At 46.8% G+C, this 21260-nt stretch overlaps 1 protein-coding gene across 5 annotated transcripts in view; it reads right to left on the bottom strand.

Moving 5' to 3' along the window:
• Positions 1-1773: 1773 nt before the first annotated feature.
• Positions 1774-21260, bottom strand: part of SPP2 (secreted phosphoprotein 2) — a 28240-nt gene continuing 8753 nt past the window's right edge. Inside the window, exons 4-8 of one of the 5 annotated variants that reach the window (XM_026491639.4) lie at positions 17133-17255; positions 15907-16014; positions 11155-11209; positions 8389-8486; positions 1774-1882 (exon numbers count right to left, since the gene is read on the bottom strand). In XM_026491639.4, coding sequence (XP_026347424.2) covers positions 8416-8486; positions 11155-11209; positions 15907-16014; positions 17133-17255 — 357 coding nt within the window. In that variant the 3' untranslated portion in view covers positions 1774-1882; positions 8389-8415. Of the gene's footprint in view, positions 1883-5032; positions 5352-8388; positions 8487-11154; positions 11210-13124; positions 16015-17132; positions 17256-21260 lie in introns of those variants that run through there. The other 4 variants (XM_026491641.4, XM_057305757.1, XM_057305745.1 and 1 more) reach the window with 4 other exon arrangements.

Here is a 21260-nt window from a genome sequence, read left to right as displayed (position 1 = left end):
ATGAAAGGTGGTATTAACATCCTCAATGAAGCATCTGGCATCTGGCAGCATAGAATAATAAACCATGGCCATGTGGGGTCGTTCCAGGAATGCAAAGATGGTTCACTTGAGGCCAGATATTAACATGATTCACCATGTTTTGTTACCAAAGAAGAAAGACAAATTCCAAATCTCCAACTTTAAATTCCAAAAGGCAAAATTTCAAAAGATGTTTGAGAAAGCTCCATACACGTTTATATTCTAAACTCTTCGCGGTAGAGGGATGAAAACATCCTGAATAGGACTGAAAATATAAACACGGCTTACACCAGACGAGAAGGCGACATGATGCTTAAGCGTTCAACACTGAAACGCTCCTCGGAATGCTAGCAAAGCGAGGAATGAGGCAGGGTGCTTATCACCATACTGCTGCTGTCTAACCCCGTTGGAACAAACTCAAAGAAAATCAGAAAAAGAAAGAAGTGACACTGAAAAATGATGAGGGGGAGCAAAATTAATATTATTTGCAAAAATTATATGGTATACATTGGACACTCTGGAATAGCAACTGAAAAACCTATTAAAAACAATATGAAAATTGTTGAAGACAGGCCAAAAACCTAACATATATTAGTCAAGTTTATATTATAAGATAGAATGACAAAAGATCTCATTTATAATAATAAAAAGAAAATACCAATAAATATTTTTTTTAAAAAAATATATGTCAAACACACCTCTTATGCAAAAAAAATTTTTTTTAAATATGCCAAACACACCTCTTATGCAAAAAAAACCCCCTCTTACACTCTAGTAGGAGTAACATACCAAGACTTCGGTAAGGGGAAATGTATGGCTATTCTCACAGAATAAAACTCCAAAGTCGAAAGATGTCAAGTTTTCAAAACAAGCTGCAAATGTGGTATCACTGATTTAGAATACCGACTGAATTTTTTTTCATGACTTGACATGCGGATCTTAAAGTGGAAATAAAATAAGCATACGGGAATATTCAGGAAAGTTCTGAAAAATAGGGAAGGTGGGAGACAAGGCAGTTTCTAGCCTCAGCTGTAGGAAGCGGGGCGGTTTGCTAGGGGAGCAGGAGTAGGCAGTCACTTCTAAAGGAAGGTGCAAGTGACCGATAATGTCTTCAGTGCATCCTCCATCTGGGAAATAGTTCTCAGGGGCTTGTGACAGCTTCATGGAAAGCCAGGGGGAACTGATGGGGGCTTCAGTCTCGCTGGAAAGGGACTGCATCTGGATTTGCAGATTCTCACATCCTGTAATCCTCTCAGGGCTACTGCAGAAAGGCCTGGCGCCAGGAGCGTCCCCTAACTGTGGCGATTGCCAAGTGGCCTGGGAACACAGACCTCTGTCCGTGGGTCCCTTCCTGGCAATATTCACTTTGACAGAAAGCTGGCTTTGCTTTATTGACGCCCTGGACCGAGAAGTCTAGAGAAAAAGAATCCACAGGGATATTTTGGTGCTGGGGAGGGGACTGCCTTTCATCCCCAAATCACCAGGTGATTTTTTTTTTAATTAAAATAAGTCACAAAAGGAAAGACATTCTTGACACCAAGCTGCCTGGACTGATTGTCTTTTTAAGCATAAGGAATTTATAATCATTGCATATTGATCTAAAACACGATTTGACAGAAGTGGGCTAAGCGTGGCCACTTTGTGAGTTCTTAGCTCCTGAAATCCTTAGGTGCTACTAATCTCTTCATGTCTTTGCTTCTTATCTAAAAATTGGAGAGTTACGCCTTTTTATTTTTAAATCAGGCAATGGAAAAAGAAGAAGAGTAAAGCATTTATTAAGGACCGGAACCGATCAAAAGAAAAATCACACAATTCATGAAGTATCTTGCTTCACTGGCATTTCTATTCTTTCCGATGCATTTTGCTGTGAAAAGAGAGGAGAGGGGATTAGCCGCTGCAGCAGGCATTCCACCTTCTTGCTATGGAGACTCAGAGCCCAGCACTCCGGCGCGTACTCAAAGGAATTCCAAGTTGGCACTAGAGACTGGGGCAACTACACGAAGTGGCCAGCTCCTTGAACTAAGAGAAGAGATGAGAGATACCTGCAGGGGAAGGGGAAGTTGCCCCAGAAAGCAAACTCACGTTTCAAAAAAGGAAAGGCCAGAGGGGCCCTGAGGCAAAGCTGCAGCCAGGAGGGATGGAGACACCCAAGCCAGTAAAGGGGTAGACAGGCCTCAGCGACAGCCAACCGAGGGTATGGGGCTGGAGGTGGGACTACTCATTCATTCATTTATTCATCCATTCATCTATCCAATAACAAGTATGCATTAAGTATTGGGGTTTACAAACATAAATAAGATGTAGCCTCAATCGAAGGAAGGAAGGAAGGAAGGAAGGAAGGAAGGAAGGAAGGAAGGAAGGAGAAAGAAAGAAAGAAAGAAAGAAAGAAAGAAAGAAAGAAAGAAAGAAAGAAAGAAAGGCACCAACCATAGAAAAGCTAGAAGGGACTAGAGTATGGTACGTAAATACAATTCCAGGCATACTCAAGTGTAGGAGACTCTGAGGACAGGGGTTCCAGGAGAAGACATATGAGCTGACCCTGAGGACAAGCTGGGGGCGGGGTGCACAGCAGCAGGGGCCTGGGAACGGAGGTCACGTGACGTGGAGGCAGAGAGAAGCAGGGGACGCAGACACAGACTGCACCACTGCACAGAGGGCCCAGTTCCTCGTGTCCTGCACACTTGGGAGTTTAGACTGCACCCCTGCCCCCACCAGTGTTAACAGAATTCCAGTGACACGTGGAGGTGACCTGAGGGGAACAAGACGAGACCATCAGGAAGATGCCGGCCACACTGGGCTAGCGAAGGGACAGAGCCGGGAAACTCTTCAGAGGAAGACAGCAGAGTGCAGGGGCTGAGCGGATGAGGGCAGGGAGGACGTCCGGGAGGATTCTGTTTCAGATCTGGGTGACCAGGAAGACGAGTTGGTTACAGGAGGAAGACTAGTCCCGAGGGGAAGAATTCCGGTTTGAGCCCGTGGCAGCATATCCTGATGGAGACGTCTGGCATGCTGCTGGTTAAGGCACAGTACGGAAAGGGAGGGCAGAATGCTCCCCCCGACGGATGGGCATCTAAGTGCCAGGGGTGCCTGGGATCACCTGGGAACGAGAAGACAGTGAGTAGAGGAAAGCCAAGGCTGGAGTCCCGGGGACCACCACCATTTGGGGAGCAGGAGGAAGAAGAGACATCCGTGCAGAACAGAGAGAGGACGTAGAGCCGGGGAAGAAGTACCGAACGAAGCCACAAAGTTCAGTGGGCAAAGGGAAGGCCTGGGCGCGGGAGGCACCAGGAGGCCGGTAGAGACCAGGGCAGAGCCAGTGGAGAGAGGTCCTGGGACGCAACAGTGCGGACAGCATTTCTTTCAAGCCAGGTGGAAAGGGGACACGAGAGAGTAAAGAGGACGTGGGGATGAATGAGGGGTGGGGACCACTGCTCAGTAGACCCTCAGTCTTTGCAGAAATTTGCCTGCTCGCTAACGTTCCTTTGTAAGCCCCAAATCCATACTCCTGGTGATTTGCAGTCATTCTAGGACACGCCCTGGGTGGAAAAGCTAGTGGCCCCGCATACATGTGGCCGGCCAAGGTCAAGCAAGGGGATGCTGGGTCTCCTGTTGTAGCTCCTGCTGTAAACAAGCGTCCTTCTTGCAGATTTACGGCCACGCTTCGGGCACTTTCGAGCTGTGGTTGGTGACTTTGCAGTTTCGGATGGCCGCCACGCACCGTGCCGAGCTGGTGTCTAGCCCTGCTGAGCACAGGAAGGCTGTGGCATGGCTCACGGAGAACACGCGTGTGTTGGGGAGTGGGGCGCAGGCCTGAGCTGTCGCCGTTGACTGTGAGCTCAAGATGAATCAACAGTGGGTGTTAAATAAGGGGCCTTTCAACGGAAACACAGATAAAACAAGGTCGCGCACTGACAGGTTGACGAAAGGTGACCAGAGGCTCACGGGAGCCTAACCCTGTGCTTCCCACAGGGACCGGCTCAGTGTTCGCGAAGTCACTGTTGGCAGCAACTTTGCGGATCGTGACTCCCCGATCCTGAGCGCGGACGGTCATTCGGGTGCGCAGTGAAGGGCCATCAGAGCGGCGTGTGAGCGGACACAGCCCCACGCGGCCGGCTTTCCACCCCCCGAACACCGGCTGGTCTTTCCTATCTCAGACGGTGGGGGAGTGGGGGGGGAGGGTTCGACTCCCCCAGTAGGGGGGCAGCCATGGGAGATCATGACAACAAGCTGTCATGCGTGGGTCTGATACCCAAATATGGAAATCACTCGGCCGGCTCACTGAGGGGCCCACGTCGTGGGGTCGCTCCTCCCACCTAGCCGATGACAGGTAGGTGTGTGTTGAGGCTTCCAGGCAACTAGTCTTTGCCTTCCAGCCGGCAGCTGCCTACCTAGCTTCACCCAACACGTGACAGATGCAAATAATCCTGGGGCTTTCGGGGTGCGTGGGTGACTCAGCCCATCGAGCATCTGACTTCAGGTCATGATCTCGGGGTCCTAAATCGAACACCGTGTTGGGCTCTGTGCTCAGTGGGGAGTCTGCTTGTTCCCCTCCCGCTGCCCCTCCCCCCCCTCAAATAAATAAATAAAATTTTCAAAAAAATAATAATCCTTGGGCTTTTGTCCCCCCCCCCCCCCCCGCTCTTTCCTAAACATGGAGATATTGACGTGGGGTAGAGTGTCACGTGTTACAGGGCAGGGAAAGAGAGACAGACAGACATCAGTAGCTAAAATCCCGATCTCGGAGGCGCCTGGGTGGCTCAGTCGGTGAAGCGTCTGCCTTCGGCTCAGGTCACGATCCCAGAGTCCCGGGATCGAGCCCAAGTCGGGCTCCTTGCTCGGGATGTCTGCTTCTCCCTCTGCCCCTCACCCTGCTGATGCTCTCTTTCTCTCTCTCTTTCAAATAAACAAATTTTAAAAAATCTTTAAAATCCCAATCTCAACAGCACCTCTGAGAGCAAGAGCCTCTGGTGACCCTGCTTCCTCATCTACAAAACAGAGAAAATACTGACAAAGCTTCACACGGGTTGTTGCACGATTTATACAAGGCAGAGCACGGGAAGGGTCCAGACACCGACCCAGGCACCCGTGGGAGTTCTGATCTTCCCTGGTGCCGGGCCCAGACACATTTGTTGTGCAAACTGACAGACTCATGAGACCGATCCTTCTGGGCCTGCAGCAGTCCACGTCAGGCCTCACTAGCAGCAGCCTGCTTTGCTGCCCTGGGGCTGAGCTTCAGGGGTCCACACGAATCGACATTGCAACGTAAAGGAGAACGCCTCGCTCACGCCGCTGTGCTTTGGGTGCACTCTGTGTGGTTTGTGGTCGTCTGGCCGCTGCATAATTAAAGAGTGTGAACTAGTCCAGCTATAAAGATCAGGCAAGGGCTAGACGCTCGGAGAGACCCCTTACAGTGTGAGAGTTGGGACCTGATTTTCATGGCCTCTATTTTAGAGTAGCAAGTAAGAAAAACTGCCAAAGCTCGTGTTGAAATATTACCGTTCGCTCTCTACTCCTCTATATGAAATGATTTTCTAGTAACCTGAAAGAATCCTAGAACAGGGTTTATTAAATTACAAAAACACTTACTCAGCCCCAATTATGCCAGGCTCTGAGGGTTTCGTGCTCCCTGAGCCAAAACCTCCCCCTTCAGGGAGCTCCCCACCAGAAAATGTATTCACAGCTCGAGCAAGTCATCCTGGTTTGGGTCATGCGTGTGTTCCTTCCTTCCTTCCAACCTGATTGAACCCTTATTATGTTCTAGACATTGTTCTTCACTTTAAGGTAGTAAACTAAAATAATTAATACGAATGACAAGACCATGCATCCCCAAGGAGTTCACGGTCTAGCAGGGCCAAAAACAAGTACAAAAATAATAATAAACGTTTAAAGGAAGTGAGCCAAGAGGTTAGGAGACTGGAACACCGTCTCACAGCTCCCGGTGATACAGCGGGCTCAGAGCCAGGTCCGCTGACCCCAGGCCCTGCGCTGGCCATCCCAGGCTCATTTTGGGATTCTAGGAAATTCGGAGCACAGTGGAGAAATCTGATGGTCGCGGGAGGGCAGGGACACAACTGGGATTTACGTCAAAGCCAATGTCCAGGCGAGGGTGGCAGTGTCAAGCCTTTCATGGGCGCTGCCTTGAAAGACACATTTGGTAAACAATCAATTTTGTTATAGAAATCAAATCCAGAATTTCTATCGTAAACCATGTAGGTGAATATGCCCAATATAATCGTATTATTAATTAATGAAATACAGCCAGTTCATTGAGAATTCTACTCTGCCCGCCCCCAAGGATGCTGTACAAAGCAAAAGGAAATGATTTGGATTTATAAAAAAGGAATACGATGAGTACATTTCTTCATAATGAGTAGTTTCTAGATCTCCATATGAGGCCGGTGTTTATTTTTAGGAGGCACATAGATTAAAGAGAAAACCTACCATTTGCAACTTTCATCCAATACAGCCTCCCTGGTAAATTTTCCTTCTATTTTCGTAAAATGTCAGTTGACTTCTTTCATATTCCAATGGTTAAAAATTAATTATACTACGCTTAACTGATTTTTTTAAAGCACGAGTCTCAGGAACCTAAAGTGAAGAATTCCGTCATCCACCCCAAAATACTTGCCGAATGCTGGCTGCGTGCCAGGCTCCGTGCAGGGCACTAGCAGACAGGAGCACGTGACGTGCCCTGCGCCCTGCGTGCGCCCTGCGTCCGGGGAATCTGGTGCAGCCCGATGGCGCAGAGAAGAGACGAGCCACTGCAGGGCTCTGTGATGAGGACCATCAGGAAGGGGTCAAAGTAGACCTCCCAAGGGAAATGACGCTGTGCTGAGGCCTGACCGGTGAGGAGGGATTAGCCAGGTGGCTGTTCCACGCAGAGGTCTCAACAGGACAAGTACTGTGAGCATCTCGGTACTGCTGGAGCTTAGGGCCGAGGCAGAGTTGGAGAAGTGAGCAGGGGCCAGATCACCAAGGCCTTTGTGGGCCGTGCTAAGGGGCTCGGACGTTATCCTGAAGGTGTACAGTGTTATGTAAACTAAAGTCTGGGAAGGCTCCAGCTTTGTTATTAATGTGTGTGTGTGTGTGTGTGTGTGCATGTGTACAAATGAATGTGCATAGAATCGATGTCTATAATTGCATCTGAAGATTCTTTTCAAGTGTGCCCTCCCTGAGGTCCCCTTACTACTTGGGAGCCTTTAGAAACACTTAGCTACATCTGCTCCCGTCCCTAGTAACTGGGAATTTATGTACTCAGTGATACTCCGTGCAGGTTGGGTAAACCGGCCCCCAGTCTTCAGCTCCCCCCACATTAGGGGCGAATAGCCTGTTCTTCCTTTTGGCTTAGTGTCTGCCTTTTGCATACCTCTGCTTTATCCCCAGGTGAAGCGAGCATTAGGGGCTTTATGTGGAAAGGATCAGAGACTCCTCTGTGTTTCAAGATAAGCTTGAGGACAGCATGTAAGGTGGAGAGCATGAGATCAGGACCTGGGCAAGAATGCACGCACCGGTCAGTGGTGACGGTAATGAAATGATTGGCCAACGCCAAAGAGAATGTGTAGCCAAGATCAATAAGACTGGACCTCTGTGGATGTCAGGAAAAGAGAAAGGGGAAGAAGAGTCACTGATGCTCTAAAATTTTGAGCTTGAGAAAATTAGGTGGATGGTGACGCCCTCAATTAAGAAAGGCAGTTAAAGAGGGGGTCGGGTGGGTTCCAGGAGGTCACAGGTACCCATAGCAACCGCATCCAGGGAGACCAGATCTCAGGACAGAATGTGGTAAGAGGTGTGTGCTCGGAAGGGATTGCAGATCACTGATGAGGTCGGGCAGGTGGAAGAGTTGACAGAGCGATCTATGGAAGGAAGAGCGGGTGGGCTACGGAGACAACAGAGACGGTCACCGGTATTTACATTATTGATCGAGGAGAGGAAGGCAGATCCAATTTCCTGAATCTGAGGGCTGAACGTCCAGGGCGCAAAAAACAGACCACAAATGGGAGGTGAGCAGAGTGGGGCAGCAGCCAAAGACTACGACTATGTGGAGAAGTTCAGCACACAAGGAGGGAGGGAGGGAGGGCAGCTGCTGGGTTGGGGAGAGTCAAAGGAGGGGCTGTTCTGTCTGTCTGTTCGGTCTTCAGCTGGACACTTGATCATGTCGGTGGTTGACAAATACAAAAGCCACAGGAGAAAGCTCAAGATGTGTGGGGTGGGAGAGACGACCGAGGGACAGTCTGGGAGGAGACCAGGCAGTGGGAAATGAGAGCTGAACGGCGGAGTAAGACATTTGAGGACACGAGGGCAGCAGCGTTAAGGCGAGCACTCCAAGCAGCTTCTATTTTTAAATACACATTTTTAACTGTGTCCCCTTACCTCGAGGCTGTTACTCAAAGCCGGTGTTTATTCTTGAAGTCTGTGCCACGTGCTTGGGTACCCTCGATTCCCAGGAGGTAAGATCCCTCTCAGGCTCCCTACAGATGGAAGGACATACAGGCTCTGTCATCACACCAAGGTCTGAGACAACGCGGTCCCCACGACGATGAACAGTGGGAAGAGGTGTGACCAGCATAACCAGACCCACACTGCTGAGAGATGCCCCAGAACAGGACAGCTCTGTCTTCCTTACCTGTCTCTCCCTCACTCTCCGCTGTATGGTGTCACAGCGGAACCCATGCTAATTTCTCTCCGTGTGTGATCTGTCCCAGCCACTACTATAAGCCTCGAGGGCAGGGACTGTCATAATAGTCTTTCAGTCCCCCATGAGATCTGCCCAGTGCTTGTCACATGCATTTGGTGAAATAAATTAAATTGTTGTCTTCGAAGCAGTCTCTGCATAGCTGTATCCATGATGTTCCCAAGGCACAATGTGTTTTTAAAATTCAGCTCTGGAACCTGAAGGCTTCAGAGGGGCAGAGGTGGGGGATGGGCTAGCCCGGTGATGGGTAGTAAGGAGGGCACGTACTGCACGGAGCACTGGGTGTTATATGCAAACAATGAATCATGGAACATGACATCAAAAACTAAGCATGTACTGTATGGTGACTAACATAACATAATAAAAAAATTTTTAAAAAACTTTAGAAAAAAGAGCCTCAAAAAAAATTAAAATAAAATAAAATTCCTCTCTGGAATTACCTTCTGAGTCATATAAACAAGGATCAATCACATTAATTTATATCCATAAAATATTTTTGGTCCCAAATGGCATTTTCCCAATGCAGTAGGCAGCCTCCAAGATGGCCTCTGGGTATTCACACTCAAGTGTCCCCCTCCCACAATGGACCAGAGCTGGTCTGTGTGACAAATAAAATCACAGAAGGGATGATACACAAATTCCAAAATTAGGTAACAAAAGACCGCATCTTCTGTCTTGAGTGCTCAGTGGCTTGTTCATTCTGTCTCTCTTTCTCCCTCTCTCTCTCTCATCATTGTCTCTGGGGGAAGACAGATGTCGTGTTTTGAGGACATTCAGACAACCCTATGGAAAGGCCCACAGGGGGTGAAACTGAAGCCCTCAGTCCAAGAGCCCATGAAGAGCTGAAGCCAATAAACACATGAGTGATCTTGGAAGTGGATCTTTCAGACCCAGTCAAGCCTTCAGATGAGATCACAGCCCCAGACAACATCTTATCTGCAACCTTGTTAGAGACCCTGAGTCAGAACCACCCGGCTAAGCTGCCTGTGGGTTCCTGACCTTCAGAAACTGTAATATAACAAAAATTTGTTGTTTTAAACTGCTAAGTTTGGGGATAATTTGACACACAGCAATATACAACTAATGCACCCAAGTTGGTTATTAATCTGATTAATTACATTTATCTTGGCTATTTCCAAAATCAAATCCAAGAACAAATATTTTCCACCACTACAGCGATTCAAAAGAATGGGCCATAGATTCTCAAGGCAACACCAAGCAAGAAGTGTTCAAAAAATGTCCTCGGCCATGGTCCCGCTGTTTGAACAACTATATGTTCTCCCAAAGCAACAACTCAGAGGTGTCTAAAACCTTTTTGTTTTAAATCAAGCCTCAGGGGGCACCTGGGAGGCTCAGTCAGTGAAGCATCCAACTCTTGGTTTCAGGGTGTGATATCCAGCCCCACATCGGGCTCCAGGCTCAGCTCGGAGTCTGCTTGGGATTCTCTTTCCACCTCGCTCCCTGCTCTTGGTCTCTCTCTCTCTCTCTCAAATAAATAAGTAAAATCTTATAAAAAATAAATTAAAAAATAAAAAATAAATCAAGCCTCAAATTATAAGCCCAGCACTTCAAATAAATTGCAGTATGCCTAGTGAGGATCAAACATGGAGCTCAATGAAATATTAATATCTGTGTTACTCATTTTAATGAAGAACTCCAAAATAGGGTGAAACGCACAACCCTTCTGGAAAACGGCATTGGCAAAAACAAAAGCTGGAGAGACTGACATATCAAAGTGCCCTGCACTGACTTATTAAAGTCCTATCTCTGCCACTCGTTACCTGGATCCGAGTCCCACGTTGGCCATAGAGCCTCGGACACACTACAGGAACTCACTAAGCCTCAGTTTGCTCATCTAGAAAATGGGAAGCAACACATGTTGCCTCACAGGATGGTTGTGAAGAGAAAGCTATGTCAAGCAATTAGCACAGAGTTAAGTGTCTTGTGTATGACATCAGCACCAAGAGTTACCGTTCATCTCCTCTGCAGAAGCAGGTCATAGGACCCCTGGTTCGCAGATCTATCCTGAAACTTAAATGAGAGGGAAACTGATCTGTAAAAGGGAGGAAGTACATTATCATTAACTTCACCTGCTGGCCCCAAAGTAGTGCTGAGGGTGGAGGGCAAGCAGGCGTTCAAGAGAGTTTGAGCTTTTTCAGAAAATGCCCCAAAGTGAGGCAGGAGGAAAGGTCACGAGCACTGGGTGTTATACGCAACTAATGAATGATTGACCACATCAAAAACTAATGAGGTACTATATGTTGGCTAATTGAAATTTAAAAAAAGGAAAAAAAATAAACGAGAATGTTTATTTTCTGGAATTGTATAACTGTTCAAAGGTTATGTATTGATGTTTCCAGTTTTAAATGACCCACTAACAGAACTTCAATATGAAATTGTTTCAAGAAAAAAAAAATCATTAAAAAGAGCAGATCTCAACTTACCACGTAGGTAGTTGTTTCTCCATTTAAAGGATTCCAATATGTCCCCCAAAAACATCTAAATCAATATAGGCATCGGGATACATCAACACATGAAAGAGAGAAGAAGGAGACACTGTAAAAAATGCAAATATTATCTGGAGGACTGTGATGCATTACGTAATTCATTGTTAGTGAAATAAGGCAACACATTTTATTAAATAACTTTACATGGTGTCAAACGTGTGTGTCTAAGAAAGCACATGGGAAGAACCACTTGCATGAAGTTTAAATTGCCTAAAAACTTTCCACTGGGCTCAGAATGTGCTCCCAAATATTGGGGACCAAAAAGATGGCACCTTTCATGTGAACTTGCAAACAGACTGCATTTAGACCAGATGTGCAGGGTTCCTGACTGTGAAGTTCCCACAAGGTGTTCAGTTTGGAAAAGGCTTGCACGAGAAGTCTTCAGGAAGCCACTGAAAGCCCACATAACGACGTAAGTCCACACACAAACTCGCACATGAATGCTCACTGCACCATTATTGATAATAGCCAAAAAGGGGAAGGAACCCAAATGTTGCTCAACCAATGAATGGATAGATCAAACATAGTATATCCGTACAAACCATCTTATCCAACACTAAACACCAACGAAGTTCCGATACATCCTACGGCAGGTATGAACATGATACTTAGTGAGATAAGCCAGTCACAGAAGGGTACATGACTCCATTTATACCAAAATGGCCAGAATAGGCAAATCCGTAGACTCGGAAAGTAGACGAGTGGTTGCTGGGAGCTGGGAGAATGGGGAGCACAGAAGGGCGGCCCCTGGGGATGAGGTTTCTTTTTGAGGTGACGAAAACGTTCTGGATTTAGGTAGTGGTGGTGGTTGTACCATCTATGAATATGCTAAAAACCACTGAACTGGATACATTGTAAGGGTGAGTTATATACTATGCGGATTATAACTCAATAAAGGTGTAATTTTAAAAAGGTGGGGGATGGGCACATGACCAAAGCCAGGCCAAGGGAGTCCTGCATCTCCAGTGGGGCTAGAGAGAGATGCTCCCTTTTCCTCCTAAGTTTCGAGAATCTGAATCTGGAGCACCTTGCTTCTTGCTACAAGGAGAAATGTCATCCGCAGTAAGAGAGGGAGAAGAGAAAGGGGAGGTTGGGGGGGCAGGGCGAGGGAGGAGGGGTGGGGGAAGGAAGGCGGAGGGAGGGGCAGAAATACATGTGGTGTTGAACGCTCCTATATTAACTGGTCTGTGAGGCCAACTGTTCCCGGTCCTTTCTGGGAATGTGATCCGGGGACGGAGCCCATTGGGGCGTAGGTGACTTGTAGCTGAATTTCTATCATTGGAAATGGACCACAGCAAGTAAATCAAGTGCCTGTCACTTCCCCTTCCCTGAGCTCAGAATTCTGTTAGTTCTTCTTCCTCAGTTTCTCCCTTTGGACTGTTTCTAGGTCTCTTGGCTGAAGCCTTAGCCAAATCTCATCCCATCTACTGCAAACCAGGGTTTGTCAAAAGCCGAGTTCACTTGGCAGCCTCCAGGTGTTAGCATCGCCCTCTGGCCGGGGACGAAACCACTCGGTGTTTGTCTGGGCGCTCCTGTGCCATCCAGAGCCCTTCCTCCTCTCTCTAGTTCACTTTCATAATTAACACATATAATAGAGACTACCCGCAACACAGATATGTATTTGCTTAAGGAGAGAAGAATATTAGCAAATTTAGAAACTTATTTCCTCTAATTTCCTTACAGCTTGTAACTTTTTAAAAATCATGTAAGGGGAAAATGCAAACTTCGTACATTCAGCGGTTTCTCACATTATGTCTTCACAAGATAGTTTTCATTTGATCGAAGTCCTTATTCTTCATATTTTGGATTTGCAGTCTTTTTCTCCATGGTTTGCACCTTTCTTCACATTATGTTCTTTTCCCTGGAAATTTTTCTAGAACCTACATATGTTTTTCAAATGATCTTCATTTTCGCTACTGGATTTTTTTTGTTGTTTTATTTCTTCTATTTCCTACTTCCAACAGTGATTTACTTGTTTGAAGACGAAATTCATCCTACTCTATTCTCTTTTATGTTTGTAATATCACCGCTAATTTCACTGAAAATGGTTAACAGCTGTTTTCTTTCTTTCCTTTTTTTTTTCTGTTTCGTATAAGAAATCTATTTCAGAGTTTCCAGGAATTACTTGAAATCTCCATCTGCTTTCTTCTTCTTCCCTTGAATTATGGCATTCTTTAATTTAAGGAATTTTTTTTTAATTTGCTCGTTAATTCTTCGCGATTTCCTGATCTTTTTTTTTTTTTTTTAAGATTTTATTTATTTATTTGACAGAGATAGAGACAGCCAGCAAGAGAGGGAACACAAGCAGGGGGAGTGGGAGAGGAAGAAGCAGGCTCATAGTGGAGGAGCCTGATGTGGGGCTCGATCCCAGAACGCCGGGATCACGCCCTGAGCTGAAGGCAGACGCTTAACCGCTGTGCCACCCAGGCGCCCCGCGATTTCCTGATCTTTGAGGAACATCTACCTGAGAGTTTATTTTCAAATATTGTTTGTTTCAAGGGCCCATTTAAGTTAATGTCAGAGTCTTCCTACAAAACTTGGATTGGAAAAAAAGTGCAATGTCCTCACTATGCAATGAGAAAGTTGCAACAGATTTGTGGGCTGTGCGATCAGAATCAACTTCCCAAATCAGAGATGGAAAGGGGGTTAAATGGGGGGGGGCAGTTACTGAATTCAGTTCAATGTGTTAAAGGTCATAGAATGAACTAGAGTCCATTTCCCAACACTCACTACTAATTCCTGGCACCTGCTAGCGTTCCCTGTCACCTGTCCTGCCAGCCTCCTGGAGCCCCCACCTGCTCTTAGCCAATAGGCCCATAGCCATTAGGACGAAGCCAGAGATCCTAGTTCATCCAGAGATCCTAGACATGACCCCTGAGGCCCAGCCTGACTTCCTCTCCAGATCAACCCTTATGCCTCTGTCCTGTATTTTGCTCATGGAGGTCATCAAGATTTCTGTCCATTCCAACCCAACCAGCTTCTCATGCATCAGGGAATCCCTTTTTGACCCCTTTGTGCTCAGAATCGGTTTTCCTCCCTCCCCTCCATACCTGTCCCCTTTGTCCTGATGGAAGTTCTTGATGTGAACATCCCCCAGGGAAGCTCTCCTGCGCCCAGATGAGATTATGTCCTCTTGACATGTGCCCCCGCATGCTGGCCTGGTAGTCAGGGTCACCCCTGCTGAGTGGACCCCCATTCCTCTACAAACTCCATGGGGCCTAGGATTGCTTGTCTCACTCCTCACTGTCTCCCTGGCTGTTTCCATAGAAGCCACAAAATCAATGTGAGCAAAATGTTTGTGAAATGCTGTGTTTGGTCCTTGTCATTGCTGGATTGGCCAGGCCACAAGTATGCAAGTATGTCAGCATGGAAACACACCTGACTTCCTAGATGCCTCAGTGGAGTCTAGAAAAGCTGGCCCTTCATACTTGCCCTAACACCCAGGAACTAGATCCTGGAACCATGGCTCCATGCAAAGCCCAGAAACCACCTGTGGACTGATCCGCAAAGGTGCCAGTGTGCACGAGATCAATCGAACATTTCTGCGGAGAAGTTCCTAGCACCTGGGCTTAGTCTTCCTGCACCTGTCAAACTGTCTCCTGTCGTGGAAGCTCCCAGCCATTAGCTTCCTCACATCCTGATCCTACAATGGACTTCCAAGCAAAATATTTAAGGTGTATGTTCATAATATGGGAACATTAACTTTCATGTATATTTCTTGAAGCTGCATTTTCTTTACTCTCTTAATGTAATTTTCACCTGCAGAATGAAATCTTGAAAAACCGAATAAAAACGTGAGTAGAGAAAGATCATCATTGGACAGATCCACCTGTACCACAGTAGAAATATTTTAAAATACCAGTCAAAAATGTTATCCCATTTTGAATAATAATAGAGCAATTATGTTTTTATGCCTAGTTGGAGTCAAGAAATTTCCTCCTCATATCATATTCTTGACCTCTCTTCCTCCGTTCTCTTATATTCATTCAACAAACATTTACTGAACATCCACCCTGTATCAAACATTGTCCTAGACCAACAAAAGGTAACACTCTTTGCCCCTCAGGAGACATACATTCCAGTAAGGAAAGCAGTTAATAAGCAAACAGACAAATAAATATGTAATATATGTTCATGTCGGAAATTTACATATTGTTAATTTTACAGAATTATTGCAAATCAATTTCAATATATTTGGGGTGGGGGGACCCATGTCCTGCCATTCACCAAGCATCTCTTGCCCACCAACTTACTCAGTTCTCTCTGCATTATTCGGTGGCTTTTCCTCCTGGCATCTCACAGATGAAGAAGCGGCAGGTCATGGAGTTAAGCACCCTGACGTAGACTGCGGAGCTGCTGAATGGTTTTGAACTCTAGTCCAACAAAAATGCCCCTCCCACATCCGTCCACTAAACCACAGTGCCAGGGACCTGCATACTGAGATCTAAAACGTTAAAGATTTGCCAGCTGTTGCTTTAAGCTATTTCCAAATCTCCGGGAAATAAAGACAGAGTAGGACAGAGGGAGAAGAGGTTGGACAAGTAGGGGAGATTCCAGCCGAATCAGCAGAGCTGTACTCGCCCCTGCCTGGGTGACGTTCCGTGATTCTGTCACACTGGTCTGCTTGTCACAGACCCACACAGACCCTACCAGGCGCTGTCCCGGAGGACGCCAAACTCCTGGTCCTACCTCTTCGCTGCTGTTAGACTCAGAGCTGGAGGACCAGCGGCAGCGAACCCACACGTCCTGCACCTCTTCGGCGGACACCCGCACCGTGCTTCTGCAAACAGCGGCCTGCTGGAAAAGAAAGCATTGGGTTCAATCCTCAGCCGCTCAAAGAAAGGGGTAGGATCTATGTGAGAGTTCAGGCGATACCGAAGGCCTGACAGAATGATGCAAACAGAAAGGAAAAATTCATAGAGGCAGTTCATGTTTCCAAAATGAAAATTTCCCAAGACAGAAGCAGAAAAAATTGAAACATTTAAAGACCTGTTAGGCATTTGGTGTATTACAAGGCCCCCCGGGAGAGCAGCCATTCCCTCCAGGAGCAGGGGGCGGGCTGCCTCGAAGTTTCCCAGTGGAACAAAAGGAAGTGGGAAGAACCCAAAGGACTTTGTTCTCTTCTTTGACCTCAGATTCCATTAGGAACAGACGCTGTAACACTTAGATTTGAGTCCTTCATAAAACAGTCACAAAGAAGTCTCATGAAACAAGTAACAAAACAAAGGATTCCCCTTTTCGAAATTTACACTGTTGTGAAGGGACCCTGACACAAAATAACCCATCAAGTAACAACCTCATCAAGGAACAAACCCCCGAGAACTCATACATCTGAACACAAACATTCTGGAAAGCAAGGGTGCTGGCCTGCTCCACCAGACCCTTGCCCATGGGTGTTAACTAAATATGGGGCCACGCTCTGGTCACTGCGGACACCACACTGAACACACCATGGTCCTGACCCCATGAAGCCTGAGCCAGAGAGGAGGAGGGAGTCAGATAATACAGGACGGGCAATTGCAAAATAATGCCACTCACGCCAAGAACACAGCTGGTGTTTTAGATTCATTTAAACTGGAATTTGAAACATCTCTGGAATTTGCCTTTGGGGTTGGCCTCTTTGTATTAACTGCCTGGAACCATCCGTTTCAAGATGCAGGAAACTGAGGCAGGGCTTCAGTAATTTGCCAGGATCATTCAAGACCACGGACTCCAGAGCCCAAGTCCTCAACCACTGAGCCGCACTGGCCCTGCCCCGGGGAATACAGTATGGACACAGCTGGCGCCTCCCAGTGTGGCCGGATGCCGGCAGGGGCCACGCTCTCCTTACGACTTGGAACAGCTCCAGGACATGGAAGAAGCGAGGTGCTTCATCCTGCTAGTCTCTGGGATATGGCGTTTCCTGCCTCACTTACCACGTAGTAGCCCCTTTGGAAGTCACAGCTGGCAGGGTCTTCTCCAGAATCTCTCCTGCATGTTGTCTCCCGAATGCCAAACTCTAGGTCCATGTTCAAGCTGTCCTGATCCAGAACGTTGACCTTCCCAAAGACAAAGCGTCAGTTTGCCCGGGTGAGCTTCTGAAGTTTCCAATGCTACAAATGTTTCTCCCCGCACAGGAGAGAATGTTACAGGCTCCTTCTTGGGGGAAACTGTTAAATGGTTTTAGCAATCCCCCAGTTCCACTCCCTCAGTCTGAGACCAGAAGCGCTTTTGCAAAGGAACATAATACTTCATTTAAAAAAATGGAATCAGAACTTAGGTGTCTGAACTACAAGGTCAATGTCACTTCTGATGACTTAATTTACAGTGGATCCTCATGATTCAGAGCTTCCATTTTTACAAATGTGCTTACTCACTAAAACGTATTCATAACCCCCAAAATCAATGCTCAGCGTCCCTTTCCAGTCATCCACCGACAGGCACAGAGCGGCAAAGAACTTGAGTTGCCCGTGCACACGTTCCCAGCTGAGATCAGATAAGGCAGTGCTCGGCCTCCTAGCTTCCGCTGTCATACTGCACACTTTCAGGGTTTATTTTGGACCATGTTTTTCTCATTTTTGTGGGTTTTTTTCCCCCTTGGTGATTTTGCTGTTTCAAATGGCCCCCAAGTGTAGTCCTAAAGGGCTGTCCGTGCTCCCAAGCACCAGAAGGTCTGGATGTGCCACATAGAGAGAAGATGTGGGTTAGACCAGGAGCAAGGGTTCCGTATGCACTAATACAGTGCTCGTGGTGACTTTCTAGAACACAACTACTGCAAATAATGAGAATCAACCGTGTGTATTTAAGGGTCATTTTCCTAAAAGAATGCCCCATGATTTCTTAGTAATCCCTGATATAAGAAATTAAGTGGTGCGTACATTTCTGCATATAGTACTACCCAGTCCTACTTCCTGTTTGATCAGTTGTGGCCCGTGAATGAGTTTACACAATCGTCTACTCCTTTCCACCAAAGGTGGGATCCTGGGGGAAACTGCCAAACTTCGTGATGAATCTGTGATGCTGTGATGACATGGAAATCCTATGACTTAATGAGAGCCCGCAGTGTGTCCAGCTTAGGCTCCAGCTTAGATTACAGCCACACAGTAAACACCTTAAAGAAAACGAAGCAAGGTCGTTCTAGAAGGTTATGGTGTTATGAGGGAACAAACAACACTATAATGGGGGTCAGGGGGAGGAAGTAGCTACTGCAGAGAAGGTGCCAGAGAAATCCTCCCAAAGAAGAAATATTTTCCGCTAAGGCTCATAGAATGGAATGGGAAAGAGCCCATTGTGTGGAAAAAGCAGGGCCAATGTCCTGGGGCAGAATAAGTCCAACTATTGTGGCTGGAGCAAAATGAACAAGAGGAGAACGGTACGCCATGATGTGTGAGAGATGGGGTGTGTCACGGAATTTATGGTCCTGTCACCGACGGGACGGTGTTTAGATTTCATTCTCATTGCAATGGGAAGTTCTCAGAAGGACTTAAGAGCTAAGATGTGAATCACCATGGCTGCTGCAAAGAGACCACACTGGGGCAGGAACAAGATGGCGGCAGGGAGGCTGCCATGGCCCAGTACCCGACCACACCCCCAGGCTCCAAAACTCTCGTCTCTTTCAGTCCTCGAGCCCACCTTGTGACAAAGCCGAGTCAGCAGCTTCCTGGTGAGGGTAAGGTAGGGAGAACCCTCTGTGAGAGCACAGATCACTCACACGTTGGGAAGGACGGGCACAGGTAGAACACTGTGTTTGGGAATAAGTGACAAACTCCAAGCCTGCGATGGGGTGGTGGGCTTTGCATCTCCTTCTGACAGTGGGTGAAGAGTGCTCATAGAAGTAGAGTTTTCTGGAAACAAGTAAGACTAGAAATTCAGCCTCAGCAGTATTTATTACCACATTTATTCATAATTTTAAAATATTGGATAATAAATCCGAGTCTCATAAAAAAAATAAAGCCCTCTTCTGCTGGGGCGTGTTGCTGGGGCTCTCCACCCTGATCGAGCTCTAGCAATTTCCGTTAAAGCAATCCAATGAAAACAAACTGGCAACACAAAGGCTTAGTTACAAAGATGAAAATGTGGGATTTTTTTTGAGTACAGATAATTTTATTGAACTATGAGATGAGTTTGCAACCTTTCTTTGCATCTTGAAGCACTCTGTTCAGAATAAGGAGAAAAGCCTAATGGTTTTGCTTTTTCATCCAAACTCACTTCCCACGCAAATCTCTACTCTGTTGTTTGAAAAAGGTGGGGCAACCTGAATGCTTGACGATAAGGAATCAACTAGAGAAAATCCCAAATCCAGCATTGTTGCTGAAGTAAACTGTGGGACTTTACAATTGATGTTACACTATGCTCCTGTTTTTCTTTTAAAAAATATGTTTTATACCAATATATGAAAAGGATCCAAAAAGACCTTCCCCCACACGCTCATAGTGGGTATCTCAGAGGAATGGATAATAGATAGTAGTTTTGGCTTTTTCTTTCTTGTTATATTTTCTAACTTTTTATAATGAGCATATTTTGTTTTTTTATTCAAAAAATTAATAAAAATATATGAGCAATAAAAAACCCATAACAATTCCTTTTGGTGATTATAGTGGTTAATTTTATGTGTCGACTTGACTGGGCCATGGTGCTGAGATATTTGGTCAAACACTCTGGATATTTCAATGAAGGTGTTTTTTAGATGGAACTAACATTTAAATTAGTGGATTTGAGTAAAGCAGACATCCGCCATAATGTGGGTGGGCCTCATGCAATCAGTTGAAGGCGTGGATAGAATAGACTTTTTCCTGAGCGGGAAAGGACTCTGCCAGTAGACTGCCTTCAGATGTGAACTGCAACATCAGCTCTTTCCTGGGCCTCCAACCTGTCAGCCCACCCTACAGATTTTGAATTGAGCAAACCTCCATATAGTGTAAGCCAATTCTTTATTTTTTTTTCTTTATTTTTTTTTTAAAGATTTTATTTATTTATTTGACAGAGAGAGACAGCCACCGAGAGAGGGAACACAAGCAGGGGGAGTGGGAGAGGAAGAAGCAGGCTCATAGCAGAGGAGCCTGATATGGGACTCGATCCCAGAGCACTGGGATCACGCCCTGAGCCGAAGGCAGACACTTAACGACTGCGCCACCCAGGCGCCCCAAGCCAATTCTTCACTATGATAAATCTCTCTCACTCATTCTCCTTCTCCCTCTCCCCCAACATCTGTCTCTCTCTCTTTCTCACACACACACACACACACACACACACACACACATACACACGCAGTCTATTGCTTCTGCTCTGGAGAAGCCTGACAAACAACAGTGATCACTGAGGTTTTTCCAACTATGATTGGACAAAAAGTGAAGAGCAGGCAGGCTGGCCGAGAATAATTTAGAAAGCCCAAAAGCAAAACAAAGCAAAGATGAACGTAAAAAATGGACAGCGATGGACACACACGTACAAAGGATCCCAAACCTTCCGCGGCTTCGCCTCGGGCTGTCCCGGAACCCAGCCACCCCCACCCTCCCTGCGCCCAGGCCCCGCTCAGCTGCCCTCCGTCACTGCCTGCTTCCGGCAGTCACTGTCTCAGGGCCCTCCCTAGCACCCCACTCCTCCCCCAGCTAGAGAGACCTTTTCCAAGTGCAGCGATCTGCCTGCACTTCTGTATATGTTCCATGGTCCTTAAAACAGACCTCAAACTCCTCAAAGTCATGCCCTGGGCAGGGCCACCTCATGTCCCAACTCAGACCCACTTCTCTGACCTCCTTTGGCCCTAGCCCGACTCTTTCTCAAGGTCTTTGGTCCTTCAGGTCCCCCTCACCGTGGTCTCCCCCGCGGCCGGAAGTCATGTCACTGATGGAGCCGTAGCTCAAACATGGCAGCCTCCCCATCTGACAGCTGCCTGAGCCCCAGCCCAGCCCAGCCACACCCCTACCTGTTTGGTTCTCTCCACAGGCCTCCCCACTCTCTGGAACGAACTTATTTGTTTGTGTACTCGTGCACCCCGTCCTCCTGTCTTTCCTCCCCTTCCTCCATCCCTCCCCTCTCCCTTCTTCTCTCCCCAGTAGAACCTGAGT

Source organism: Ursus arctos, unplaced genomic scaffold (assembly GCF_023065955.2).
Source record: "Ursus arctos isolate Adak ecotype North America unplaced genomic scaffold, UrsArc2.0 scaffold_1, whole genome shotgun sequence".
NCBI lineage: Eukaryota > Metazoa > Chordata > Mammalia > Carnivora > Ursidae > Ursus > Ursus arctos.
Note: the sequence above shows the minus strand (reverse complement) of the source record. Positions and strands in the feature narration are given on the sequence as shown.